General features: G+C 35.0%; 2 protein-coding genes across 7 annotated transcripts in view; one reads left to right on the top strand and one right to left on the bottom strand.

Annotated features, from left to right (window-relative positions):
- LOC6036095 (G protein-coupled receptor kinase 1) overlaps positions 1-18,045 on the bottom strand; it is a 301,613-nt gene extending 283,568 nt beyond the window's left edge. For 2 of the 6 annotated variants that reach the window (XM_038255303.1, XM_038255309.1), the window contains exons 1-2: positions 18,006-18,045; positions 16,251-16,741 (exon numbers count right to left, since the gene is read on the bottom strand). In XM_038255303.1, the coding sequence (XP_038111231.1) occupies positions 16,251-16,363 (113 nt within the window). In that variant the 5' untranslated portion in view covers positions 16,364-16,741; positions 18,006-18,045. Of the gene's footprint in view, positions 1-16,250; positions 16,742-17,049; positions 17,071-17,094; positions 17,275-17,824 lie in introns of those variants that run through there. The other 4 variants (XM_038255304.1, XM_038255307.1, XM_038255305.1 and 1 more) reach the window with 4 other exon arrangements.
- A 4,916-nt stretch (positions 18,046-22,961) lies between these two features.
- LOC6036104 (protein chiffon) overlaps positions 22,962-25,594 on the top strand; it is a 46,516-nt gene continuing 43,883 nt past the window's right edge. The window contains exon 1 of the mRNA XM_038251123.1: positions 22,962-23,682. Within this exon, the coding sequence (XP_038107051.1) occupies positions 23,613-23,682 (70 nt within the window). The 5' untranslated portion in view covers positions 22,962-23,612. The remainder of the gene's footprint in view (positions 23,683-25,594) is intronic.

Genomic DNA, 25,594 nt, shown 5'->3' with positions numbered 1-25,594 from the left:
AAAAGGACAGCTTCTGAGCCATAATGCGTTATGGTAAAGAAATCTGGTTTAGGTGATATGATTTTTTGACAAGAATCGTCTTTTTTGGGAGATATCGAAAACCTGGTCATAAAAGTTTTATAAATATTTTTTTTTTTTAAATCAAGTTAACAATCAAAAAGTACTTTACAATTTTTGCATTTTAAAAATACTTCTTGAAAGAAAAGCACACCTGAAAAAATATCTGTCAAAGGCTGAGAAATGTCCACTTTGGAACCTTGAAAATCAGGCAATAAGTTTCTGACAAACAGCCTCACAAAGAATTCGAATCGATGGAAATGTGTTTTTCTAAATGTTGCCTACTTATCCTGTGATTTTCCATTGACGATATCTCGGAAACTATTCGTCCGATTTTAAATAATAAAAAATAAGCTTTTGTTAAACTTTACTTTTGAAAAAGTCTGGAAATATATAACTTTCCTAATTTCATAAATCAGACCTTATTATAATTTTTGACAAATATTTGTAATGAAAAGATCAGAAAATTTCACATGTATTATTTTTAGCAATGAAAAACAGATAATTAGTTTCCGAGATATCGTCTGTTGAAAATTACAGGCTAATTAGGCAACACTTAGAAAAACACATTTTCATTAATTTGATTTTTTTGTGAAGCTGTATAAAACATTTGAAAAAAAAAAATAAATAAAAAATACGTTTTTTTAATGACAAAAAGTTGAATAAAAAAACTTATTTGTTTTTCCTTTACATAGTTTCTTTCCTAAATGTCCTAATCACAACCTACAACTTTGCCGAAGACAACAAATCGATCAGAAAATTCCTTCTCATGATAAAAAATTTAATACATGTTGACATGTTGACCTTTCCCCAAAATCGCTTGGAAAAAATAATGATGACAATTTGCTTCTTTTGAAATAGAGATTGCAAGGACAAAGTTTTATGCAAATAAAAAACAAAGAAAAGACAATTAGCGAAATCGAAAAGTTCTTTAAAAAGATCGATGAGAAAAAATTACATTTTTTAAACATTTGTATTTAAAAAAAAACAACAACAACAACAACAACAACAACATATTTCATAAAAACTTTAACTTTATATTTTTTTATTTTACTCTTAGTTTTTCCATTATTTCACAGTAATTTATAATTGCTTACAGAAGTTGTGAGTGTATGAACAATAAAAAAGAAGATGTAGAAGTTTTTGTTGATATTTGTGGATTATGCTCAATTTAAAAATAACGAAGTAATTCAAATCTTTTGTCGCATTGGTTTTGTCCAAAAGACCTTTTGTAATAAAACTAGATTTTAACAGAGAAGAAATAACAACAAAAACTAACTCATCACTACGAAAAAGAAAGACAGAGGTATAAAATTATAAATTCATTTCTTTGGGATTTTTTTCAATGATTATATTTTGAATAAACAAAATAATAAGAAAACTGCATTTGAAAAATGAAATTTCACTGCCGATGGATGTAAATTATACAAACTAAACGATCTCGCTGTGATGTTGTGCCATCCGGTGGAGCCCCCTGGTGCTTCGAGCTTGCAGTGCCGAGACTTGTGTGAAGTGAGAAGAAACGCACTTATGTATTTCTTTAGGGTGGTACATTAGTAGGAAAATTTATTTATAAAGAAAATAGCAAATACAAGTTGATGAAAATAAACATCTATGAAAGCATATATAAATCAGCCATGAAAAATACTGTTTTTTTTTCTTATTAACCACCCTAACCATAAACAAACGCATAAAATGTATGTATGAAAGATTCGATGAATTCCGACGGGAGGGGGTTTCCCCCGAAACAACGTTTTCTGCGACTGGAGCGCAATTCTAGCTTCTGGTTTTTATTTCTCAATGTACATCAGACGAAGGAGTGCCTCCCATTGAGGATGTTGGCGAGCGGAATGTGACTGGATTCGGCAAATTGTATGTTTACTCATCGTGGCGCTGTAAGTGTGATAACGTTTGCTCGATTTAAACAAATTCCGTTGAATTTCACGTGATTTGTTTTAGTTGTTTATTTTTAATTGAATAATGTTTGATTGATTGAATTTCAACGCTGAAATCACTCATCGCCAATCTACAAAACTCAATTTCCGAAAAATATCTTCATTACCATCAATCCCACTCCAAAAATCTCTAAAGCAACGCAAACTAAATTGATTTCAGTCGAAACCGATTACACGCACTAAACACATATCGCCGAACCCATTAATTAATCCTCTTACTCTAGCTAGGCATCCACTGTGGAACGAAAAAGGCAAAGTATCTCAAACAAAACTACAAATTAGACACCAAGTTGCGTTTGTCTAATAGACATCTGCCCTCTCACTCTGACACACGCACTCTTTCCATGAGCGCGTAAAAGCGTTAAAGTCGAAAAAAAATTATAGGTCAATTTACGCACACACACAAACGCATTCGGCAAGTAGCGCATAAAACGAGCGACTAACGCACAACGCGGGCTTTTATTGTGTAGATTTTGCGTAAATTTGATCCCCCTCCCCTCGCTGCCCTCATCCCTTAACGTGACCAACGACCCCTAAAAACGTACTTCCGTTGCACGCACGCACGCAGCATCCGTTGAACGGATAGTGGGATATTTTGCTAAGAATTGGTCAAAAATTTAACAAAAATCTAGAATTCACATTTCAAAATTTAATGTTTTTAATTTGGTTGTGATTTTTTTGCCTTCCTCACCTGATTGAGGAAAGGCTATAAAATCACTCGAAATATGAACTTCTTAATTCAACCTCCTAGACTCACCTTCACGTATTCTGAGCAAATGTCTGTGGGTGTGTATGTCTGTAAAAAAATGCACTCGATTATCTCCGCACTGGTTGGACTGTTTTGGACCGTTCTGGTCTCCATCTATCCCTCTTGGGGTCCCACAAGACCCTAGTTAATTTTATAACGTTTTGTAAAGTACTAAAAAAGTTACGCTAAAAAAAAATGAGCAAAAGTCCGGAAGATTTTAAATAGGGTGCTTTTTGTAATAAAACCCGTCATGTTATGCAGTGGATGTCATGTTACATAGTAGAGTGCAATTCTCTGAGTTTTCAGCCATTCGATTTTTTAAATTTCTTGAGTTTTTTTAATAAGCCTTATAAACGTATGAAACACAATAGCTTATAAGACCTTTTCAAAAAAAAACTCTAGATTTTTCAATCTGGCTGGAACTTTTTTGAGAACCTTTCGTATGCCGAAAGCGGCAATTTTGAATCATAAGTTTGTCCATATCATTTTCCATACAAAATTGGCATTTGTCCTTACAAAAATGGTATGTAAAAATTCAAAAATCTGTATCATTAGCAGGATGTTTTTTGAACGATTTGGTGTCTTCAGCAAAGTTGAAGGTATTAATAAGGACAGCACTGAAAAAAAGATAAACATTTTTTTTTTTTTGCTAATTCCTTAAATGTTTTTTTTTTTCACTAAAAATTCATGTAAAAAAACTATTTTTGCAATTCCGCTGTAAAACTATCAACTTTTCTTGTCTTTCTGGAGAAACGAAACGGCCTACTTTTTCCTACCAAAAATCACTGAATGGAAACATAATACCTTTCAATACCAGTGCTGAAAAGTTCCCGAAAATCACAAAAATCTGTATGTGTATCTGTAAGTTATTGAATTATGCTTTAATATGATTCAAAAGCTTAAATCTGCTGTTAAAAATACAAAATAAATGTTCTGTGGAATCGAATTTGACATGATACAAATAAAATACAGATTTATTTTTAAGAAAATACAGATCTCCCATGGAATAATCTGGCATCGTTGATTGAGAAGCATTTTTCGGAATTGCAAAAAATGTTGTAAGCAACTCGTTGCAAAACTTGATATTTTCAGCACTCGTCGTATCTATCCAACTCGGTAATCCTCGTTGAAGAAGTTTTCTTTTTGCAACTTGTTGCATAAACTACTATTTTATTTTTTCATTAAAATAAATTACAGAAAAGGCAAAAATCTGTGACCAAGCTATTATTTTTATAAGCTATTATTTTTTTTTGCCTTCCTCACCTGACTGAGGAAAGGCTATAAAATCACTCGAAATATGAACTTCTTAATTCAACCTCCTAGACTCACCTTCACGTATACTTATTGACTCAGAATTCTGAGCAAATGTCTGTGCGCGTGTATGTCTGTAAAAAAAATGCACTCGATTATCTCTGGACTGGTTAGACTGTTTTGTACCGTTTTTAGAGTTTTTTTAACGCCCTATAAACTATTGTCTTTATATGATTATAGGATCTGGATGCGATTTAAAAAAATAAAAAAAGGAAAAAAAAATAAATATTCGTGAAAAAATCTTTGAGAAAAAGCTAAATACACTTATTTTTGACATTTGTGGGCCCAATTATTTTGAAAAATTCTGAAAATTTCATTAAATTATTTTTTTTAGCATTGAAAAATAGACCACCAGTTTCCGTTATATGGCGATCAAAAAACGAGGACTAATTGGGCAACAAGTTGCCAAATTATGGACAAGATGATGCAAAATAGCACCAAAAACTGGAATAAAGGCTAATTTCATAGAGACTTTCTCAGTATTTATCATTGATTGCAAATTAACATTTGCGAATAATCCTTCTTGGAAACTTGTTCAAATTTATTTTCTAAACTTTTGAAAGACACCCTTTTTCAAACTTCCCATATAAAAATAAAGCAAATTGAAGTAGGTGATGTTTGTTAAAATCAATATACCTCTGGTCATAAAATGTTAATGAAAGTCATTTAATTTATTTTGGAGTACCGCCGTTTTTTAAGTCCTGATCACAACCTACAACTTTGCCGAAGACACCAAATCGATCAGAAATTTCCTTCATGATTCTTCTTCAACTTTGAGCAAAGGATCGGTGAAGCTGAAGCTGAATGATTTTAATCTAGATTTTCGGGAGCAACTTCGATCTTGCTAATCAAATTCAAATTCACTTTTTGCAGGCAATTTCATGAAAATATCGTTTACTCATTGATGATATTTTTGAAAGTTTAGGAGAGATTTCGTTTTGGTGCACAGAAAAAAAAATCATGGTAATATTATATCTGGGAAGGGGTACATCTTTTATGTCAGAAAAAATGTGTAATTTTACCACTATTCTGGTGTTATGTCACTTTTTCAGTCTAAATTGAGGTAAAATTACATCATAAAAGAGGTACCGTAAACCGGGGTGACTTTGATAGGATTTCAACTTGTTTTTAGAATATTTTCCAACAGGTAAGGTTTTTCTCAAGATTCTTATTTTTAAAACATACACTGGGGTAGGCCACACAAAGTCCAAGAACTATTTCGGAAAAAAGTTTTTTCAATAATGTTCAGAAAAATAGTTACGTTAAAAATTCTTAGTTTAAATTCCGGGGTGACTTTGATAGTCATAGTTTTTCTTGTTAAAATCATATTTAAGATGTTCAAACTTTATTTTTACGCTAAATGTACCATCACTAAAGTAGCTGATATAGTTTTTAAGAAAAAAAATCAATGTTTATATTTAGTTAACTAAGGGTATAAGCTTTTTAGCAAACTACATATAAATTTTAGGTAAAATTGTTAAAAAGTCGGCATTTTGCCTGAAATTTGTTTAAACTAGTTTTGTTTATAAAATAATCGTTTTTTATTACATTTTATACTGAATTCGAAGCACGAATCACAAGTTTTCACATTTTACATGAAATTTGTTCAACTGAAATTGCCTATACATTTGGAAATTTTTTTTAAATTGTGTTTCAAAAACACATATTATTTATTATTTACAAACTTTTTTGACCTTCTCCTAGTGGAAAATTGTCCAAAGAATCCGAAAATTCATTCTGTTTTTCGATCAAAAATCATGTTCATTGAGAAAATCATGACACTTTGAGAAGTTTAAAATAATGACTTTCATCAACATTTTCTAAACTATAGTTAACTAACTTTTTAAACTTGTCAAAATGTTATGAAAAGTTCTTCTTGAGGTACTTTGAACACTTCTCTACCACGATCAGTATGTTTCTAAATCATTCCTTGCGTAATTTAATTGTACTCTTCATTCTGCGGAAAAATCGCAAACCTTTCAAAGTCACCCCGGCTATCAAAGTCACCCCGTTTTACGGTATGTTCAACTATCTAAAATTACACCTTCGAAATTTGCAGAATTTTTTGCTGTGTGTTTTACCACGTCTAATTTTGACGGTTAGAAAAGTTTGCTAGTTAACTAATAAATTTTGACACTTTTTTTTTCATTGCAGATAATCTTAAAAAAAGTCCAAATAGGCAAATTTGTTTTTCTCAATACGTAATAATTTCGGAACCAAGTGAAAAAAAATACAAAATAGGGGAATTTCTTTAAACTTTAATATCAAAATTATGGAAAATGTGTTATATGTTGTGTAAATATGATTTCTTCTTCTTTTTGATTTTCTAAAATTTTAAAAAGGCGTCAATATAGTTCAACACAAATAAAACAAGTATTATTTTTTAAATGTTAGATTTTTTGCAGTTTAACTATGACAAATAATTCGAAAGCCCAACTTTCAATCCAAATTTCCTCCATAAAATTACTCACTATTCCTTCCCCGCATCACAGCCAATGCCATCGTCGAGCCAAAGCAAACATTTAATAAAACCTAAACAACTGTTCCCTGGCCCTAGCCACTCCAGTGTGCTTCAATCGCTTAGTAGCTAGTATTTAGAATGCGCTCTCTCTTTGCCTTGTTTGTTGGCCTATGAGCAACAGCAACAAAAAAAAGAGAGTAAGCAATTAAAAGCCGGCGGCGGAGCGCGCACGAGTTTCAAGTTTGTACAAGCAAAGTAAATTCCATTATTTTATTGGCACGAGAGCAGCGCCAGCAAATGGGTGAAAAGTCATCGACAGTTGGAGGAGGACTTTAAATGGTTTTTAAACTTGGTTGGATATAACGTAACAGTCTGGCGAAAAGTATGACCAAATTCAAATTAATTACATTCTAAAAAAGTTAGCTAAAAAAAAGTCCATTCAAAAACCCAAACAAATTAGTTTGTTTGTTTTAGTCGCTGCACATGTTCACGATTAGTTCCCTTCCCAGCTCTTTCTCCTCCATCGATGGGCAAAAATAGATTGAAGAACCAATTCGCGCTGGTGTGTACCATAAACACCTGCACCCTGCACGATTTCCGATTTGGACCCAAACACCACAACGAAAACGCAAAAACCGCCAAAATTCACTCTCTCCACCAGATGCCAGTAATCGAATCTGACAGGAAAAAGTGAAAATGAAAATGTTGAAGCAAATTTTGCACAGCTTTTTGTTTCCTTTTGGTACACATACAAGTGCCAAAAATAGTACAGCAACACACACAGAAATATATACATACATCCATTTTCGAATTATATTACACTCTTAAATCTAAGCTCACAAAAAACACAACACAGAGTCGTAACACAGACAAATAGATATCAAACTACTTTTTCATTTCATCTTCAACTTAATAACGGTCACTTTGAATTTAAATTCAACTGTTCAGTAGTTCCTTAACGTGCCACAGTCGAAAGTGATGGCGCCAACACTAATAATGTCTGACGTCTCTTTGTCTGTGGTCGTAACATGACCGATATCCGTTGGCGCCACGACCATTGGCCGCTGGCTGCAGCCAGAGGGGACTGGTCCCCGACCCGTGGCCAGTTGGGTGTCCTTCGCCTTGTGTCCGCCACTACTCGGGCAAGGTTTCGCACATTTATTTTTGTGACCAACAACCCCTCCATGCCCCTCCAAAGCAAAACACAACAACAGCAATCAATGTGAAGCGAAGCAGCGACAGATGCTGGTGTGAAGCACTGATGGAACAAATATTATTTATTTGGCTGTCGTCAAAACAAATTTATTATATTTTATTAACCTTTTTTACAATAAAGAAATAAATCAAAATCATTTAAAACCAAAACTTTTAAATTAATAAAATACATAAGGAAAAAATCTCTGGAAATTGAACCAATTTCAGAGTTCAAAAGCTCAACCAAACTATCAGAAAAAAGAGTTAAGATGAAAGAACAAACAATTTTCTGACTTATGCGTCAATTATTTTATGAAAACAAACCGATTCATATTAATATTCAAGATTAACACATGTATAAGTAACAATAAAAAATAGTGTTTTGATATTTATTGTTTGACCTTCCTTCATATAGAGTTTTACAACACTACCTGTACTGTCAAATTTATTTTTTTGATTTTATTAATCTCATTTTCAATTAGTCATGTTTAGTAACTTTTTTTACGAAATACTTTACTTTTCTCTTATTTAGTAGTTGATATAAGCAAAAAACATTATAATTTTTTTCATTTCTCTAATGAAGTCTACCAAACATTTTAAAAAATTTCACTTATCGATTTTTTACTTGTTTTCACATAAAAAATATCATTCTTATGTTGTATTGGGTTTAATACATACAAAAATTAGTACGATAAAATTTTACCCCGAAATTACTAATGGAGAAATCCTCTAGAATTTCGCTTTATTCGAGATCTTCAATTTTGTATTTTTTTAATCTTATTGAAAGTATGTCCATGTTCTTAAAGCAGCAAATGCTCGAAAATTTAAAAAAAAACTATTTTGGGATCTGAATTAAAAAAAAACCTTTTTTCAAGATTTTTAATTTTCATTTTTTTAAGGGTGCACAGCAACGAAGGAAGTCGTGTCCAAAAATATCAATTGAACTTTTAGTGATAGAAATATAAATTTAAAAAACAGGATTTTTTCCGTGTATCTGTTTTCGACCTTAACCCTCTACAACCTAACCCCGCCTCTAGACGGGCTTCGATCTAAAAAATCACCAAAAATCAATTTTCCAACCGATTTTTGATCTTGAAAAAGCATTGGAAAGAAGAACTCTTAAAATTTTAGAAAATTTCAGGGTTGGAAGTTTAACTTGTTTTATGTGACTTTGCCAATGTTTTTAAAAATGTATTTTTTTTAGGGGTCAACTTTGGCTGTGTTTTTTACTAACATTTCCAATATTTTAAGTAAAAAGAAGTATGCAGTAATTTTTGTAGTGTCCCAGACTATGCCTCTACGCATTTTTTTGCAATTTAAATGATGATGGTGCGATTTTATAGCAGAAAATGTGAAAAACATGCAAAAAATTGAAAAAGTGACTGTAAAAACATGAAAAAATTAGAAAGGCGAAATGTAATTATATTAGGTGGTAGAGTAGGCCAAATACTAACAAAAACAAACACAAACTAAACAAGATAAATGCAAATTAAAATACTAAAAATGAAACAAGAAAAACATAAAACAAGAGAAGAAAAGTTTTTCGTAGAATAAAAGTTGCTCAAAATGACCTCCTGAACACGGGAAAAATAAATATTTTCGAAAAAAAAATTTGGGCAGTAGAGGGTTAAACTTTACCGAAGACACTAAATCGATCTAAAAATCTCATCTCAAGATACAGATTTGCGAATGTTCACAGGCCTGTTTTGTATGATCAGCCCGCCAATTGAATCGAACGATGAACGGAAAAACTTATGAATCAGTTCGTTATGATGCAAAATTGCTTATTGAGGGAATGCATGAAAAAAGATTCATCTAGCATGAGCATGAGCATGAGAGATCACCCATGGTTGCCCCTCCGTTGCTGAACAGAACCGTAATATCCTTTCAGCACTACTGATTATATGCTTCGACGATCTAGTGGTGTTTCCCTTATTGCATGAAAAAAGATTCATCTAAATGAAAAAAAAAGGAATGTCGTTTTGTGAAAATTTAGAGAAATTCTAGGTTAAATTAAAAAAAAAATCTTATATTAAAAACCAATGATTGCAAACCAATTGTAACTGTTGCAAATTTCATTTCAAAAAATCCTTTTTGATTTCCAATAAACTACAAAAGATTTTTTAAAGATATTTTACTTAAATATAAAAAAGCTGTTTGATGGAAAAATTACATTCCAGTATATTTCTCGAGTTATTTTTTCAAATGTTTTTCCTCAAATTTCGACACCTATATGAAGTGCTCTTAATCCAAAACCATAATTGCGTAAGAAGTGCAAAGTCTGGTATAATAAAACAAAATTAAAAGGGGTAAAAAGGTAAAAAAAATCCCATACCCTTTTACTTATTAGTATCCGATTTACAAAAAAAAAGCAATTCACTTTTCATCTGAGCAGTTCTCTAGGATTTCGGTCATTCGATTTTTTTTGTATTTTTTAATCCGACTGAAACTTTTTTGGTGGCATCGGTATGCCCAAAGAAGCCATTTTGCATCATTAGTTTGTCCATATAATTTTTTATACAAATTTGGCAGCTGTCCATACAAAAATGATATGTGAAAATTCAAAAATCTGTATCTTTTGAAGGAATTTTTTGATCGATTTGGTGTCTTCGGCAAAGTTGTAGGTATGGATATGGACTACACTGGAAAAAAATGATACACGGTAAAAAAAATTTGGTGATTTTTTTTTAACTTTTTATCACAAAAACTTGATACACTATTTTTAATTTTTTTTATTTTTTGATATGTTTTAGAGGACATAAAATGCCAACTTTTCAGAAATTTTCAGGTTGTGCAAAAAATCTTTGAACGAGTTATGAATTTTTTAATCAATACTAATTTTTTCAAAAAATCGAAAATTGGTCGCAAAAATTTTTCAACTTCATTTTTCGATGTAAAATCAAATTTGCAATCGAAAAGTACTTTAGTAAAATTTTGATAAAGTGCACCGTTTTCAAGATAAATCCATATTTAGGTGACTTTTTTGAAAATAGTCGCAGTTTTTCATTTTTTTAAATTAGTGCACATGTTTGCACACTTTTGGAAAAAATATTTTTGAAAAGCTGAGAAAATTCTCTATATTTTGCTTCTTCGGACTTTGTTGATACGATCTTTAGTTGCTGAGATATTGCAATGCAAAGGTTTAAAAACAGGAAAATTGATGTTTTTTAAGTCTCACCCAAACAGCCCACCATTTTTCAATGTCGATATCTCAGCAAGTAATGGTCCGATTTTCAATGTTAATATATGAAACATTTGTAAAATTTTCCGATCTTTTCGAAAACAATATTTTCAAAATTTTCAATTCAAGACTAACATTTTACAAGGGCGTAATATTGAATGTTTGGCCCTATTGAAATGTTAGTCTTGATTTGAAATTTTTGAAAATATTTTTTTCGAAAAGATCGAAAAATGATCACAAATGTTTCATATATTAACATTGAAAATCGGACCATTAGTTGCTGAGATATCGACATTAGAAAATTGATGGTTGTTTGGGTGAGACTTAGAAAACATCAATTTTCCTGTTTTTAAACCTTTGCATTGCAATATCTCAGCAACTAAAGGTCGTATCAACAAAGTCCGAAGAAGCAAAATATAGAGAATTTTCTCAACTTTTCAAAAATATTTTTTTCAAAAGTGTGCAAACATGTGCACTAATTTAAAAAAATGAAAAACTGCGACTATTTTCAAAAAAGTTACTTAAAAATGGATTTAACTTGAAAACGGTGCACTTTATCAAAATTTTACTAAAGTACTTTTCGATTGCAAATCTGAATTTTTGCGACCAATATTTTGATTTTTTGAAAAAATCAGTATTGATTAAAAAATTCATAACTCGCTCAAAGATTTTTTGCACAACCTGAAAATTTCTGAAAAGTTGGCATTTTATGCCCTCTAAAACATATCAAAAAATAAAAAAAATGAAAAATAGTGTTTTTTTTGCAAATCAAGTTTTAGTGATAAAAAGTTAAATAAAAAAATCACCAAATTTTTTTTACCGTGTATCATTTTTTTCCAGTGTAGTCCATATCCATACCTACAACTTTGCCGAAGACACCAAATCGATCAAAAAATTCCTTCAAAAGATACAGATTTTTGAATTTTCACATATCATTTTTGTATGGACAGCTGCCAAATTTGTATGGAAAATTATATGGGGGTAATTCTCTACCAACTCACACGAAATCGGGAAAAGTTGCCCCGACCCCTCTTCGATTTGCGTGAAACTTTGTCCTAAGGGGTAACTTTTGTCCCTGATCACGAATCCGAGGTCCGTTTTTTGATATCTCGTGACGGAGGGGCGGTACGACCCCTTCCATTTTTGAACATGCGAAAAAAGAGGTGTTTTTCAATAATTTGCAGCCTGATGATTGATGAGATAGAAATTTGGTGTCAAAGGGACTTTTATGTAAAATTAGACGCCCGATTTGATGGCGTACTCAGAATTCCGAAAAAACGTATTTTTCATCGAAAAAAACACTAAAAAAGTTTAAAAAATTCTCCCATTTTCCGTTACTCGACTGTAAAAAATTTTGGAACATGTCATTTTATGGGAAATTTAATGTACTTTTCGAATCTACATTGTCCCAGAAGGGTCATTTTTTCATTTAGAACAAAATTTTTCATTTTAAAATTTCGTGTTTTTTCTAACTTTGCAGGGTTATTTTTTAGAGTGTAACAATGTTCTACAAAGTTGTAGAACAGACAATTACAAAAATTTTGATATATAGACATAAGGGGCTTGCTTATAAACATCACGAGTTATCGCGATTTTACGAAAAAAAGTTTTGAAAAAGTTGGTCGTCATCGATCATGGCCGTTCATGGTCACCCGCGACAGACACGGACGACGAAACAAAGAGAAACGCAAAAAGTAACATTTTCAAAACTTTTTTTCGTAAAATCGCGATAACTCGTGATGTTTATAAGCAAGCCCCTTATGTCTATATATCAAAATTTTTGTAATTGTCTGTTCTACAACTTTGTAGAACATTGTTACACTCTAAAAAATAACCCTGCAAAGTTAGAAAAAACACGAAATTTTAAAATGAAAAATTTTGTTCTAAATGAAAAAATGACCCTTCTGGGACAATGTAGATTCGAAAAGTACATTAAATTTCCCATAAAATGACATGTTCCAAAATTTTTTACAGTCGAGTAACGAAAAATGGGAGAATTTTTAAAACTTTTTTAGTGTTTTTTTCGATGAAAAATACGTTTTTTCGGAATTCTGAGTACGCCATCAAATCGGGCGTCTAATTTTACATAAAAGTCCCTTTGACACCAAATTTCTATCTCATCACCGTTTCAGGCTGCAAATTATTGAAAAACACCTCTTTTTCGCATGTTCAAAATGGAAGGGTCGTACCGCCCTCCGTCACGAGATATCAAAAAACGGACCTCGGATTCGTGATCAGGGACAAAAGTTACCCCTTAGGACAAAGTTTCACGCAAATCGAAGAGGGGTCGGGGCAACTGCTGTGTGAGTTGGCGGAGAATTACCCATGGACAAACTAATGATGCAAAATGGCTTCTTTGGGCATACCGAAGCCACCAAAAAAGTTTCAGTCGGATTAAAAAATACAAAAATTAAAATTGAAGAAAAAAGACCGATTTCGTAGAGAATTGCTCATCTGTAACTTTTTTCACTTTTGAGTAAGCTATCGAATTTGTACTTAGAGAAAGTTCATAATTTTTAATTATGTAAGTAACAAATATCAAACTTTCTCAGCCAAACTTATATTTTTTCCATTTAAATACTTGAGGTCAATTTATAATTATTGAAGAAGTGTTGGTTTTCATGCTCGTAGGGGAAATATACACATTTTAAGCCTAATAAGCGGTCGTGTTTGAATAATGCTGGATAATCTGGAGTGTTTCTTGAAATTTACTAAAACCAAGTACACCAACGAATAGAGCAACTTTTTGTGAACATTTCTGTTTATTTTCACTTTTACTAAAAGTCGTTCTATTCCTTTTACAAGCATTTGAGAAAAATGTTTCCAAAATGTATTCTGATTAAACGAATGCATTGGCCACACCCATTTTCCCATTTTCAGCTTAGTTTTTGTATTACTTCCAGAGCTCTTTTGGGTCTGCCTAGTGCTGCCAAAATTGATGAAATTTTAAGCGTACACTCACGAAAAGTAGCATTTATAGAGAAAATTTCCTGACATCAGTGGCTCACTCCAACAGGCGGTGCTGGTGGTGTTGGTGGCCACCCTTTGTTCTTTGTTTGCCTTCGCTTCTCTCTCGGTTTGCTTCAGCCTTCGATTGGAATGGGTCGTCAAAATTGAAACGTCAAAAGACTTGGCGCGTTTGTTTTTTTGATGGCGCTTGCTAATTATTTACATGTTTTGGGATTATTTTTCAAGTGAGTGACTGACTAATGTTCAAAAAAAACATGTTGCCGAAAGTTGTGAGCAGTTTTGTATCGAAAGTAAGCAAAAGTCGATTTTGGCGATATTCATTAAGCGTTTGAGGGTTTCTCGCGTGTGTGCCACCAAAATTACGAGAAATGGTCTCGCAAAATAGAAATTATGATCAAAAGTGCATTAAATTTGATCTTTTTGGACAGTAAAAGGCATAAATTTGCGTGCTCACTTGAGGCGGTGCTGTTACAGGTAAGTTTATAGCCCAAATAGTATTTTTGGAGCTTTAATCGAGCATTTGACTCTCCATATGACGAAGATAGGTGTTTGATTTCCCCTATTTACTTTTGAACAAGCTTTTTTCATTTGCAAATTTTTTTTTAACAAAATTAACTCAATTTCATGTGGTGGTATTCAATTATATGAAACTTTGCTTGCAAACAAGCTAAGACGCGTAACTTTGACCACTACTTTCACTTTTTCAAAAACTTTGTAATATGTGATGGGAAATTTTTCACAAAAATAATTTAAATCTTAAGCTTCGAAAAAAATCCAGTTATGTTTTTTTGCTTCAGTGTCACTTGACACTGCCCAAAGTGTGATGGAAGAGCAGAAGCCCCTCAAACAACAACAACAACGCCATCATAAGCATCACCTTTCGCAGACTAATGAGGTTTTTCACAGCAGCATCGGGTGGTGATGATCGCATCATGATTATGTGATGAAACCCGGCGAAGAAGACGTGATGCAAAATTTTCTGTAGTTTTTTTTCCCCCGATTTCTTACGGGAGTCCGATAGTTACGAGTTAGAGCTCGAGTTAGAGTCTGTCAACACTGCTCTCGCCGGTGATACTGGCGGACGCTTGTGGATGGATGAACACATCGTTGTCATTTTCCGCTTTGAAATCGTTTGGTAGGAGTTGACAGGTCAATGAATGAATATGGTTTACATGGTAGAGAAGTCGTTAAGGTATTAACCTATCTACCTGCTATTCAAAAAAATAATTAACAAAGAAAACAAAATAAAATAAAATAAATTGTAAAAGACCACCCTAATGTGTCCCACCAAGGTGTCACTTTTGCCGTGAGCTTGACCATGGACCTTGTCCCTTTTGGACCGTGGAAACTTCCACCCAACTATCCCCATCGTCTGTGTTGGGTGAGTGTGTGACCATTAAGGTCAGGGTGGTGGAGGTTGGATGAACGATGGACCACCGATGACAACCCCCAGCCAATTCAACGTTCTTTTACACTTTTCTCTTCTATTCTGGCGAGTGGAAATTCTGTGACGGACGACAACGACGACGACGTGGTTCTCGTTAGTGTATTGTAATAAGCTTGTGTTATGTGTGTAGGTTGGTTCCCTTCCCTCCTTCGTTCTCACCCGTTGGAGGTTATTTTTAGAGACGATTTGCTATTTTTATGTCATAATTTGATTTCGATCGGCTTCGGCTGCTGGCCATAACCTGGGAGCAACGTTGTACACATCCCAGCAGTCGTTGAACTCGTTCAATCATCTTAATTTATTTATTTATTTATTTTAGGCAATTTGTTTTTGGGAATCGCACGGTAAGTCAAAACATGAAAAGCGTTATGATTTATGGTAATTCCAAAACTAATTCAGTCGAAATGAAAAAAAAAAACATAGTTATTTTTCCAGGTGTTAAACTTAATGAATTTAAAACTTATAAAGATTCATTATCTTCTGTGTTCATTCTAAATTTACAATTGAGCAGAAAACTTTTTTCATTAAAATTTCTTTTCAAAAAAAATATTAAAAATAACAAAGTTTAGTTTATTTTTTTACCTAACAATGAAAAACCTATAATTTAGATTAAATTTTCAAAAGGTCCTATCTGCATAGGAAACCCACGACTCTTAGATTGTTTTGATAATTTACTCTAGATTTCAGCATCCATTCATTGAACAACGGCGTCACCCATCCATCTCGAAACCAGCATCAGCATCAATATCAGTTGAATGTCAGCAATCGCCTTCTACCGCTGCCGTCAATCACCTCAACCGTAAACAAACCGGTAATGCATCAAGATTGCACATTTTCGCGCATTGTCGATCTGTGTTTACCAATAGATTCCTCGATAGTATAGTGGTCAGTATTCCCCACCCCCTCCAAATTCCGCGCGAACTCACCTTGGATCCGGCAGGATGATCTTCTTGCTGGCCCGTGCCGCCGGCATGCACTTGGACTTTTCCATCGCCATCAGATAGCTGACATCGGCCAGCACCGCTTCCAGGTCCGCCATCTTGGTCCGCTTTTGTTGTTGTGTTTCTCCTTTGACACAAATACACTTGTTTTCTTCTCGATTTTGTCGTCGTCGTCGTCGTCGGCTGTCAACCCAGTGCGGAGTTGTTCCGAGTGAGTGCCTCTTCTGTTGTTGTTGTCAAGGCCTACTGTGTGGCAACAGCACTGGAAAATCCCTCCCTCCACTCGTCGCCGCACACACTGTTGCTTCTTCAAGTTTTTCCTCTTGCCTTTCTTGCTGGGTTGAAGTTTTCGGGAAAAACCGCAAACACCCCGGCCTGCTATGGTTTGGCCACCTCTTAAGGGCTCAACGTGAAGTACACCACGTTGTGAGAGAGATTGCTCTCTCTTGCTCACGCGCGCAGAACAATAACACCAACTGCAACAAAAAAACAACAAGTGGGTATTGTTAGTTTTTCCCCCGGAGGAAAACTCTTGGGATTTTCGTCCCCCCCACTTTCTTCTGTGTGAAAAGTGTTCTACGCTGTAGATTTCTGGGCCCGATTGGAGCGCTTCAAGAATTTTCCTTTTCGCTAGATTAAACAAACAATTAAGAGCTTGAAGTTGTGTCGAGCAAGAAATTTTCCGAATTTTCCACAAGCAGTGCGCATGGAGCGCTCTTGTGTAAACACGGCGTCGAACACAGACTCCACAATCGATTTTCGTTGATTTTCCGAGATTTTCCACCTCTTCCTACTGCGCGCGGGTGGAAAGAAAAGCGTTTTTCCTTACACCTCGCCACCCCGCTCTTCTTCCGGTTGCAGCTGACTTGGATGTCGCACTTCCTGGCCTACTTCGAGCAGATGAGCAACACTATCTTCCTTCTCTCACTCGTGCTCCTGCTCCCGCCGAACATAAACAAATGAATGAATGGAGGAATTTATCTGCTTGTTATTGAATAGAAACAACACACTAGAAACACACAAGAGCATCACTACACGGAGATACACTCACACACGGAGCACAGCTCCATTAGCAAAAGAAATAATAATCAACACACAGCTCTCGCGAGAGCTCTCAAAATTCGCTCACGCGCTCTCGCGCCGCACTCTCTCTCTCCAACTCGCAAAATGTTTCTTTTTTTTTTTTGCTCGCCGTCTTCGTCGCTCGAGAATCGAACCAAGGACCCCCGTCTAAGCCTAGAGGCGCACACACAAAAACTTGCCTTGCTGCGACGTCGTCGCAAACAAAAAAAAACTCGCACGTATCAAGACTTGACTTCGTCACACACTCCTCTTATCACACCTCCCTGATTAGGGTAACCAAAAGAGCCCTGATAAACCCCTTCTGCCGATGATGACTAGGTCGTCACTCACGGACCAGACTCTCTGCCCACGGCTGAGAGCTTCTTGTAGCGTGATTTTCGGAAGAGGCAAGGACACACAGAGCAAAAATCGCTCGCTCGCGCACGCAGAGCACAAAAAAACCTGTCCAGACAACCCTTAAAGCAGACCCGTGCAACCTTGGTTTCAGAGACCTTGGCGGCGCTCCGCCAGTTGCGAATCGGCTGCGCGTCGTCCAAAATGTCACACGCGTACGCACGCTTCTTCCCGCCTTCTGTCAATATATTAGCAAGAAATACCGGAGTGAAACCCCCCCAGTCTAAATTGAAGAGAAAAAAGACCCCCGTCGAAGTCACACACCGCACACACTTCCGAACGCGTCGAACTCTGCTCACTGACTGTGGATTCGGAGAGTTTGGCGAGCCGTGCTCCCCCCAATGAGTCAAGACTTGTCCAAGTGAGTGCGCTCCCCCTTGGAGTGCATTAAGAGCGTGGAGAGTGAGCTCCCCCTTATTTGGATGTATGTTGACTCCCCCTTTGCAGACACCCAACCCCGCTGATTGGGGTTTGGGTGGATTGACAGTTTGCGTGACATTTGCGAGTGCGTGCTCTCTGTTGGGGCTCGTGAGCTGAGCAACAGGGCATTTAAACGTCGGTAACTGGTTTCGATTTATACACTATTCAAAGTGAGTGAATAATTCAAGATTATCAAATTATTTTAAAAAAAATTATCAAGCTGTCAAATCTGCAACATCAATTTAAATATTGGATGGTTTTGATTCAAAAATCAATTTCCTTTTATTTCTTGAATCCTTTATCAAACCAACTCCATACTCAAGACAAAATTTCAAATTTCATAATGTTTAGGCGAAAAGCATCACAAATGCTTAATTTATCTCGAGCACAATGTGGCCTTTTTAGAGGGAGAGGTCTTGTGAAAAACCACGCCATGGCCATGCAGGGGGAGAAGGTGTTGAAAATTGCAAATTTTAAAGGCCACGTCGTTGATGCACGATCCCATAAAGTTCACCCTTACCAAAAATCATGACTTTTTGAGTTCCAAATCCCACTTTTCATACGATTTTTTCAGTTCAACCCATATAACCATTTTTATGGTTGTAGTACCTGAACTCAAAAAATCGTATGAAAAGTGGGATTTGGATCTCAAAAAGTCATGATTTTTGGTAATGGCCTATCCACAATCACTTAGCTTAGAATAGTTAAGTAAAGTAAAACTTAGAAAATGTACACAACTTACGGCCGTCATCCACAATCAACTTAGAAAATTTGCTGGGCTGATATACGTTGCTATGCAGTTGTTTGTTTACCTTTGATATGGAAACGTCAACTTACCGTAGATTTTGAAATTTTCCAAACCATACGTCAAGTTTCTAATTTTATTCCTTTTCATTGTAGAAGATCAGATTCATTTCCATTGATTCAAACTCCTAAGCTAAGTGAAATTTTCTAAGTTAAGTGATTGTAGATAGGCCATAAGGGTGTTATGCTACTGAGTAGTTCTCTACGACTTCATAATTTTTTCGCGATTTTTTAATTTTGATTTTTTTGATTTGGATGAAATTTTGTCCATGCATTCCGTTTGTCAAAAATTAAAATGATTTCATTATTTTATAATTAAGCTTAACTTTTGAAAAGGTCCAAAAACAGAAAATTTCATTGTTTCATATTTTAGCATGTATTTTAGACCAAATTTTGCCAAAGTTTCAATTCTAGAGTTTTTTTAATAGGTCCTATAAACATATTAAACACAATAGCTAATAGGACCTTTTCGAAAAAGACTCTTGAGTTTTAACACTTATTAGGTGACACTTTGAGAAATTTATTTTCATCGATTCGAATGATTTGTGAGACTTTATCTCAAATTTGGCAAAAGTATCAATTTTTAACACTAATTAGGTGACACTTTGTGAGGCTCTATCTCAAAAACTTACTAAAAATGGCAAGACATTTTCGCAGTTTTTCAAAAATATTGATTTCAAAGGTGCTATCTCGCTTTTGACAAAATAATGTTTGTTTAAAAAATATCGAAAATCTCGACAGAAATAATTTTAAAACATTTTTAAAGCGTAATCGAAATTGCTATAAAAAATTACATAATATTTTTTTAAAAATAAAATGTACTGTTTTCAGGTTATAGCTGCTATATAGGTATATATATATTTTATGTTTTAAAAGTTTTCAAAAGCTAAAACAATAATTCTTGAAAGAATAGCACCCGAGGTCAAAAGTATATATGTCCTAGCCCAGATTTTGCACCATCATGCACTATGGTTCAAAATATTACTTTTGTAAGTCCCCTTAAACCTATATAAAAAAATTGAAATTAAAAAAATGTATTTTTAGTTTTACAAAGTTAAATAAAAAACCGGATTTATTATCGAATATCATTTTTTTTTCTAAAAAGTTCTGATCATCACCTACACTTTTCTCAAGATACAGAATATCATACATTGGAGACTAGCATGGAAAAAAATATGCATAATGACTTGTTTTGACAACTAACTATCACAAATTTGAAAAAAAATATTTGAAAGACAGTATTAGATTAAAAATACATAAATAAGCATTATAAATAAAAATAAAAAAAATAATATTTTGTTTTTTTTTGCCACCCGCATTTTTTGGAAAATTTTTGTGGGAAGGAAGGTAGGGTCAAAATCTTGAAATGGCCTAACAAATTGAAAAGGTTGCTAAAAGTCCATTGCAAATATAAATTCTAGATTACTTTTGCAAAACTACCAATGCACCATGGGTTTCCTATGCACAGAGGACCTTTTGAAAAAGAAAGCGAGAATTGAACGTTCAAGTCAAAGCATGAGGAAAAATTCAAAACTTCGGAAAATAATTTTTTTTCGCTGTCTTATTTTTGATTGTTGAGCTTAAGTATGACCTTTAAACTAAAGTGATTTAAGTTTTTTTTTATTCCAAGATGGCGGCCAATATGGCGGTCATGAAATATTGAAAAAATGCATTTTATTATTTAATAAGCAATCAACTATTCAAATTTGACTAAAAAGGGGTCGCAGAACTTGAATTTGATATTTAAAACAAGAAAAAGAAAACAACGAAAATATTTTATTTTTTTTGCACGTGATTCGATTATTCGAAGTCCCATACAAACCTTCGAATAATAAATCAAACTTTGGATAATCGAAACACCGGATAATCGAGGCTTCGGATAATCGAGTCTGGACTTTATCATAAAAAATTTGGAAAAAGAAAAAAAATGTTTGCCTTTTAATTTTTTATTTTATTTAGAGATGAGCGACACAAAATTGAAACATATGTCGACGCTGTCGTGCTAACTTGTCGCAAGTCGCTATTTGACGTTCCGAGAAAAACGCGTTTTAATATTAGTTTAGTTTTAATATTTTTCAAAGTTTATGTCGATTGCTTGGGATCTGCGAAGGTTAAAAGGAGAAGGCATTGTGAGCTGCCTTATTCAATAGACAACATACAGTTAAGGTACCATGCGTACGCGCCATCTGAAAGTAAAAGCTCGCCCCCCATTCCCCTTATTTGTGTTCACGAAAGCTTCCAACATTTCCACAAAAGAAAATTCAAACGCGACGCCAGCGCGCCTCACCATCCCCTAACCAACACTTCTGGAAAGCTTTCCTCTCTCGCACGGTAAAGCTTTCCACCAAACAAACCCTCTTTTTTACGCTCTCTTTTTACAACCACCGTCGACGGCATCACACCAACACACTCAAATTAGGCGCCATGTTGGGTGGTGCGGTGCGTCTGGGCATATCAGGGTTGCCATGTTGGAGAAAAAGATTGACTTGCAGATCTGGAGTTTTTTTTAACAGACAAATTTTTTTTTCTGCTGTTTTGGGTGTTTTTGAATACCCCTAACTAGAGCCAATATTGATAGTTTTGTTTATAGGACCTTTTCAAAAAAATCTGTAGAGATGGTGATGGAAAAGAAATTTGCCAAATCTAACAAAACAGGTGGAGTTCGAGGCGGAGTCGGCATGTTTTCAACAAATTTGTATGGAAGTTGTTGTTGAAGTCGGAATCGGTGAAGTCCGGTCTTTTTGGGGAACTGGAGTTGGAGTCGCTAAATTTTGAGGAGCCGAAGTCGCTTTAAGCAGTATTTGTAGATTTTGCTCGGTTTGTTCTAGAGGTCGTATCGAGGAGCTCCGAATTGGATGAAACTTTCAGCGTTTTTTTGTCTATACATTAGATGAACTCATGCCAAATATGAGCCCTCTACGACAAAGGAAAGTGGGGTAAAACGGGCATTGAAGTTTGAGGTCAAAAAAACATGAAAAATCATAAAATTGCTCCCATTTTTGTAAAACTTGATCAATTCCAACTCTATTAGATGCATTCGAAAGGACTTTAGAAGCACTTCAAAATGTGCTATATACATCTAAGATTGGTTTGACTTTTTCTCATAGCTTTTGCAAATTGTTGTTAAAAATTGATTTTTTTTAAAAACCTTAATAACTTTTTGCAACAGCCTCCAACAACCATACATAGATCAAAAGATAGGTAATTCAATGGACTATAAGCCTATGGTATTTACTTTTTGGCCATTCGCAGTTTTTCTCATAGTTTTTCGATTTTTCTATAACATACATTTTACAACGTTCGTTATTTTTCCTGTAGCCCAAGAAGACGGCACTGCAACCCTGATAAAAAAAAAACTTATTGTAAACATTGTGTTGCTTGGAATATTTATTTTTAATGTAGCATTTTTTAAAATTAGTAGCAACGGAATAATCGAACGAACAAATTGAATGTTTGTTTACATTTTAGCCCGTTCACCGAGCCGTTCACATTGTTTTGCTTTTGCTAGATATTTATCGAAAATCTGTGATACATTTTGCAGACTTTTTATGACGAACTCTGGCATCCCTATTTTGATGGTCATAGAAAACAGATGTGATTTTAGGTGGTATGTAGCCGAACCTTATCACAACGCGCGCAATTTTCAGTAAAATCAAAACATTGAAAAACAAGTAATTTTTACAGTAAAACGTTAGTTTTTTATCAATTTCAAAGCATTTTTTTTTAAATGCTGAAAATGTAATCGTGTCAATCATAGATTTAGTTAAAAACAAAACGAACACAAAATTTTCATTGATTTTTAATCACCAAAAAGTCGGCTTTCTTTGCGAACCGTTCTTTGGCGCGGTGTTTACGGCGCATAAATCTTCACCTGTGTGTGTTCCCGAGGCGCGCGCCCGCTTGTCTGTGACTGTTTGCGTGAGAGCTCGAAAAGAGGAAAAGGTGCGAAGAAAACCGCCAGTCAGCAACAAGACGACACACGCACACACCTTCAAGAAAACGGTAACAGCATATCGCAGTAAGCCGTGGAAGAAAAATGGCGCGTGTTTTCGGTCGGTGCGGTTCGGAGTGAAATTCGTCGGTACAATCGGTTGGGTTCCGGTCGGAAGTGGTGCCAAAGTGTGGCGGTCATCGTGTGGTGTTGAGATTCGGTGAAAAATTGTGCAGTCGGGCCGTGTTTTGGACCCGTAATCGGCGCCAATCTGTCCCCGCCAGGGAGGTCATTTTCTTCTGCTTGGCCTTCTTTGACTTGTTCCTCGTTGAACACACGCACACACGCTCACGGAAAGGGGGTTGTGTTTATGTGCGCAGCAGTGACGGGGTGGGCAGCACACAAACACCGACACACCGTTGACCTCTCCCAAATGGTAAACAAAAAGTGGGCTGTTTAGTAAACATGCAAGGCTAGCGGAATCGGGTGTTTGTTGCAAAAGTGCTTCCGAAAGCGGTTTTCTGTGAAACTTGTGGTTTGTGTACTTTTTTTAAGTGTTTAGCATAAAACTTGCTTTGCAAAAATAGTTATGACCAACAGCTTGGTGCGATCGCATTCGGCGCGTGCATAAATGACGTAACGACGCGCGCGACGGCGGTTCTGGTGGTTCGGAGTGACGCGAATGCCCGGGGGAACCGACCCCAGATGTCGGAGGCATGGTATCGCCCTCCAAGACGAAACATTCGAGGGTCGCAGCCAATCAGCAGCAGAAACCGGCCAATGCAAGTAAGTTTCCCGCGCGCCTTCCGGTAGAGAAGGCCAGATTGTCTTTTGTGTTGTTTTGTGCAAAAAAAAAAGGTTGCGATGAAAAGGAAAAGGCGAAGAAGTTTGTGCAAGAAAGGTCAAACGGGGAAAGATGCAAGCGAAAAAGGAGGGAACGTTTTGCAGCTGTTTCTGGTTTGGGAGCATTCGACGTGGTGGTCGGTCTACGCTAAAGGAATCATTCGTAAACCACGTGGATAGAGTTTAATATTTTTGTATGTCTATACCAATATCAAAGTAAGGTACTTGATTTTGATTTGATTTTGCTCAAAACTCCTTTTTCCAAAATCTAGTTATTTTTTCTTTGTTTTGCTTTCTTGGCTTAAAGCCTTCTAAAATTTATCCAGGGGTTTTTTTTTTTTTTTGAGGGGGTCTTATTTATAAACACCTGGAGTTTTTTTAAAAGGTCCAATAAACCAAATTTTCAGTTTTTGCTTTTTGGGTGTTTTTTTAACACCCCTGACTCAAGACGGTTTCAAAAACACCCAAAAGGCAAAAGTTGGTAATTTGGTTTATTGGACCTTTTTAAAAAATAACTCCAGACAGGTGAAACACAATATCGCGATAACTCGTGAAGTTTATAAGCAAATCCCTTATGTTTTGATATCAAAATGTTTGTAATTGTCTGCTCCACAACTTTGTAGGACATTGTTACACTCTAAAAAATAACCCTGCTAAGTTAAAAAAAAAACACGAAATTTCTAATTTTAAATAAAATTCCTTTGACACCAAATTTCTATCTCATCACCATTTTAGGCTGCAAATTATTGAAAAACACCTCTTTTCGCATATTCAAAAATTGAAGAGGTCGTACCGCCTCCCCGTCACGAGGTATCAAAAAACACAGACAAAAGTGACCCCTTAGGACAAAGTTTCACACAAATCGAAGAGGGGTCGGGCAACTTTTCCCGATTTTGTGTGTTGGTAGAGAATTACCATCATACACAACAGTCCAGTCTGGCTTTTGTGCAAGGTCTTCTCATGGTTTGTGTTGTCTCATGTCCGAATGGCGCGAAAAATTATAAAACCCTTATTATTACACATTATCAAAAGATATTTGAAAAACCTTTCCACTATGCCATCATGTTCGAAAGTGGCCAGGTTTTTTTCAAAAATGAATTTGGACAATGTGCATGATCTCCTTGTTAAAAATGGTGAACTTTGACACCCATATTGCTCGAACATAAATAGTTCTGGAATAATTGAGTGGTTGGCCAAATTCCGTAATCCACCGGCGTAACTGTAACCGGTTCCAAAGTGCCAGATCGGTCCAAAAAATGGTTCTTGTGTTCATAAATGAGAATGATTTGTGGATGCGCTATAATTTGAATCCAGTTTTGCTAATTTTTGTTTGATAAAGCATTGACCACGGTTCCCCAGAATTCTCCGGAACCGGTTCCGGGTTGGTCAGTGGTCACCAAAGCATTCCCAAAGACCAGTTTTAAGTTGGTGATTCAAAATCATGAATTTTGAATTTTTGCGTTATAAATGCAAAATTCTCTATTTTTCAAATCTACGTTGTTTATGGACCATCCTAAAAAATCATACAAATTGCTTCAAACTTTATCCAAATGTTCACAAACATGTATAAAACAAGCTGACATTCTTAGATTTTGATATCCATCGTTAAACAATTCTAAAAAATCAAAGCGTAAAAAATATTGGCAGGGTGGCAAGTTAAGTTCCCCTTAAAGATGTTATGATAAAACAGGCTACCTACAGACTTTTTGTCAAGAGTAAATTCACACCATTTTTGAAACTGCTTGTAATTTTAGATAGGTAAGTCAGATCTTGAAAATTTCGTAATCCACAAGAAAGGTCATTTCAGAACCTTAAAATATATAATATGGCAGGTTTTCATGCAAAAATCACCCTT

The sequence above is a fragment of the Culex quinquefasciatus genome, chromosome 2, assembly GCF_015732765.1.
Source record: "Culex quinquefasciatus strain JHB chromosome 2, VPISU_Cqui_1.0_pri_paternal, whole genome shotgun sequence".
Lineage (NCBI taxonomy): Eukaryota > Metazoa > Arthropoda > Insecta > Diptera > Culicidae > Culex > Culex quinquefasciatus.
Note: the sequence above shows the minus strand (reverse complement) of the source record. Positions and strands in the feature narration are given on the sequence as shown.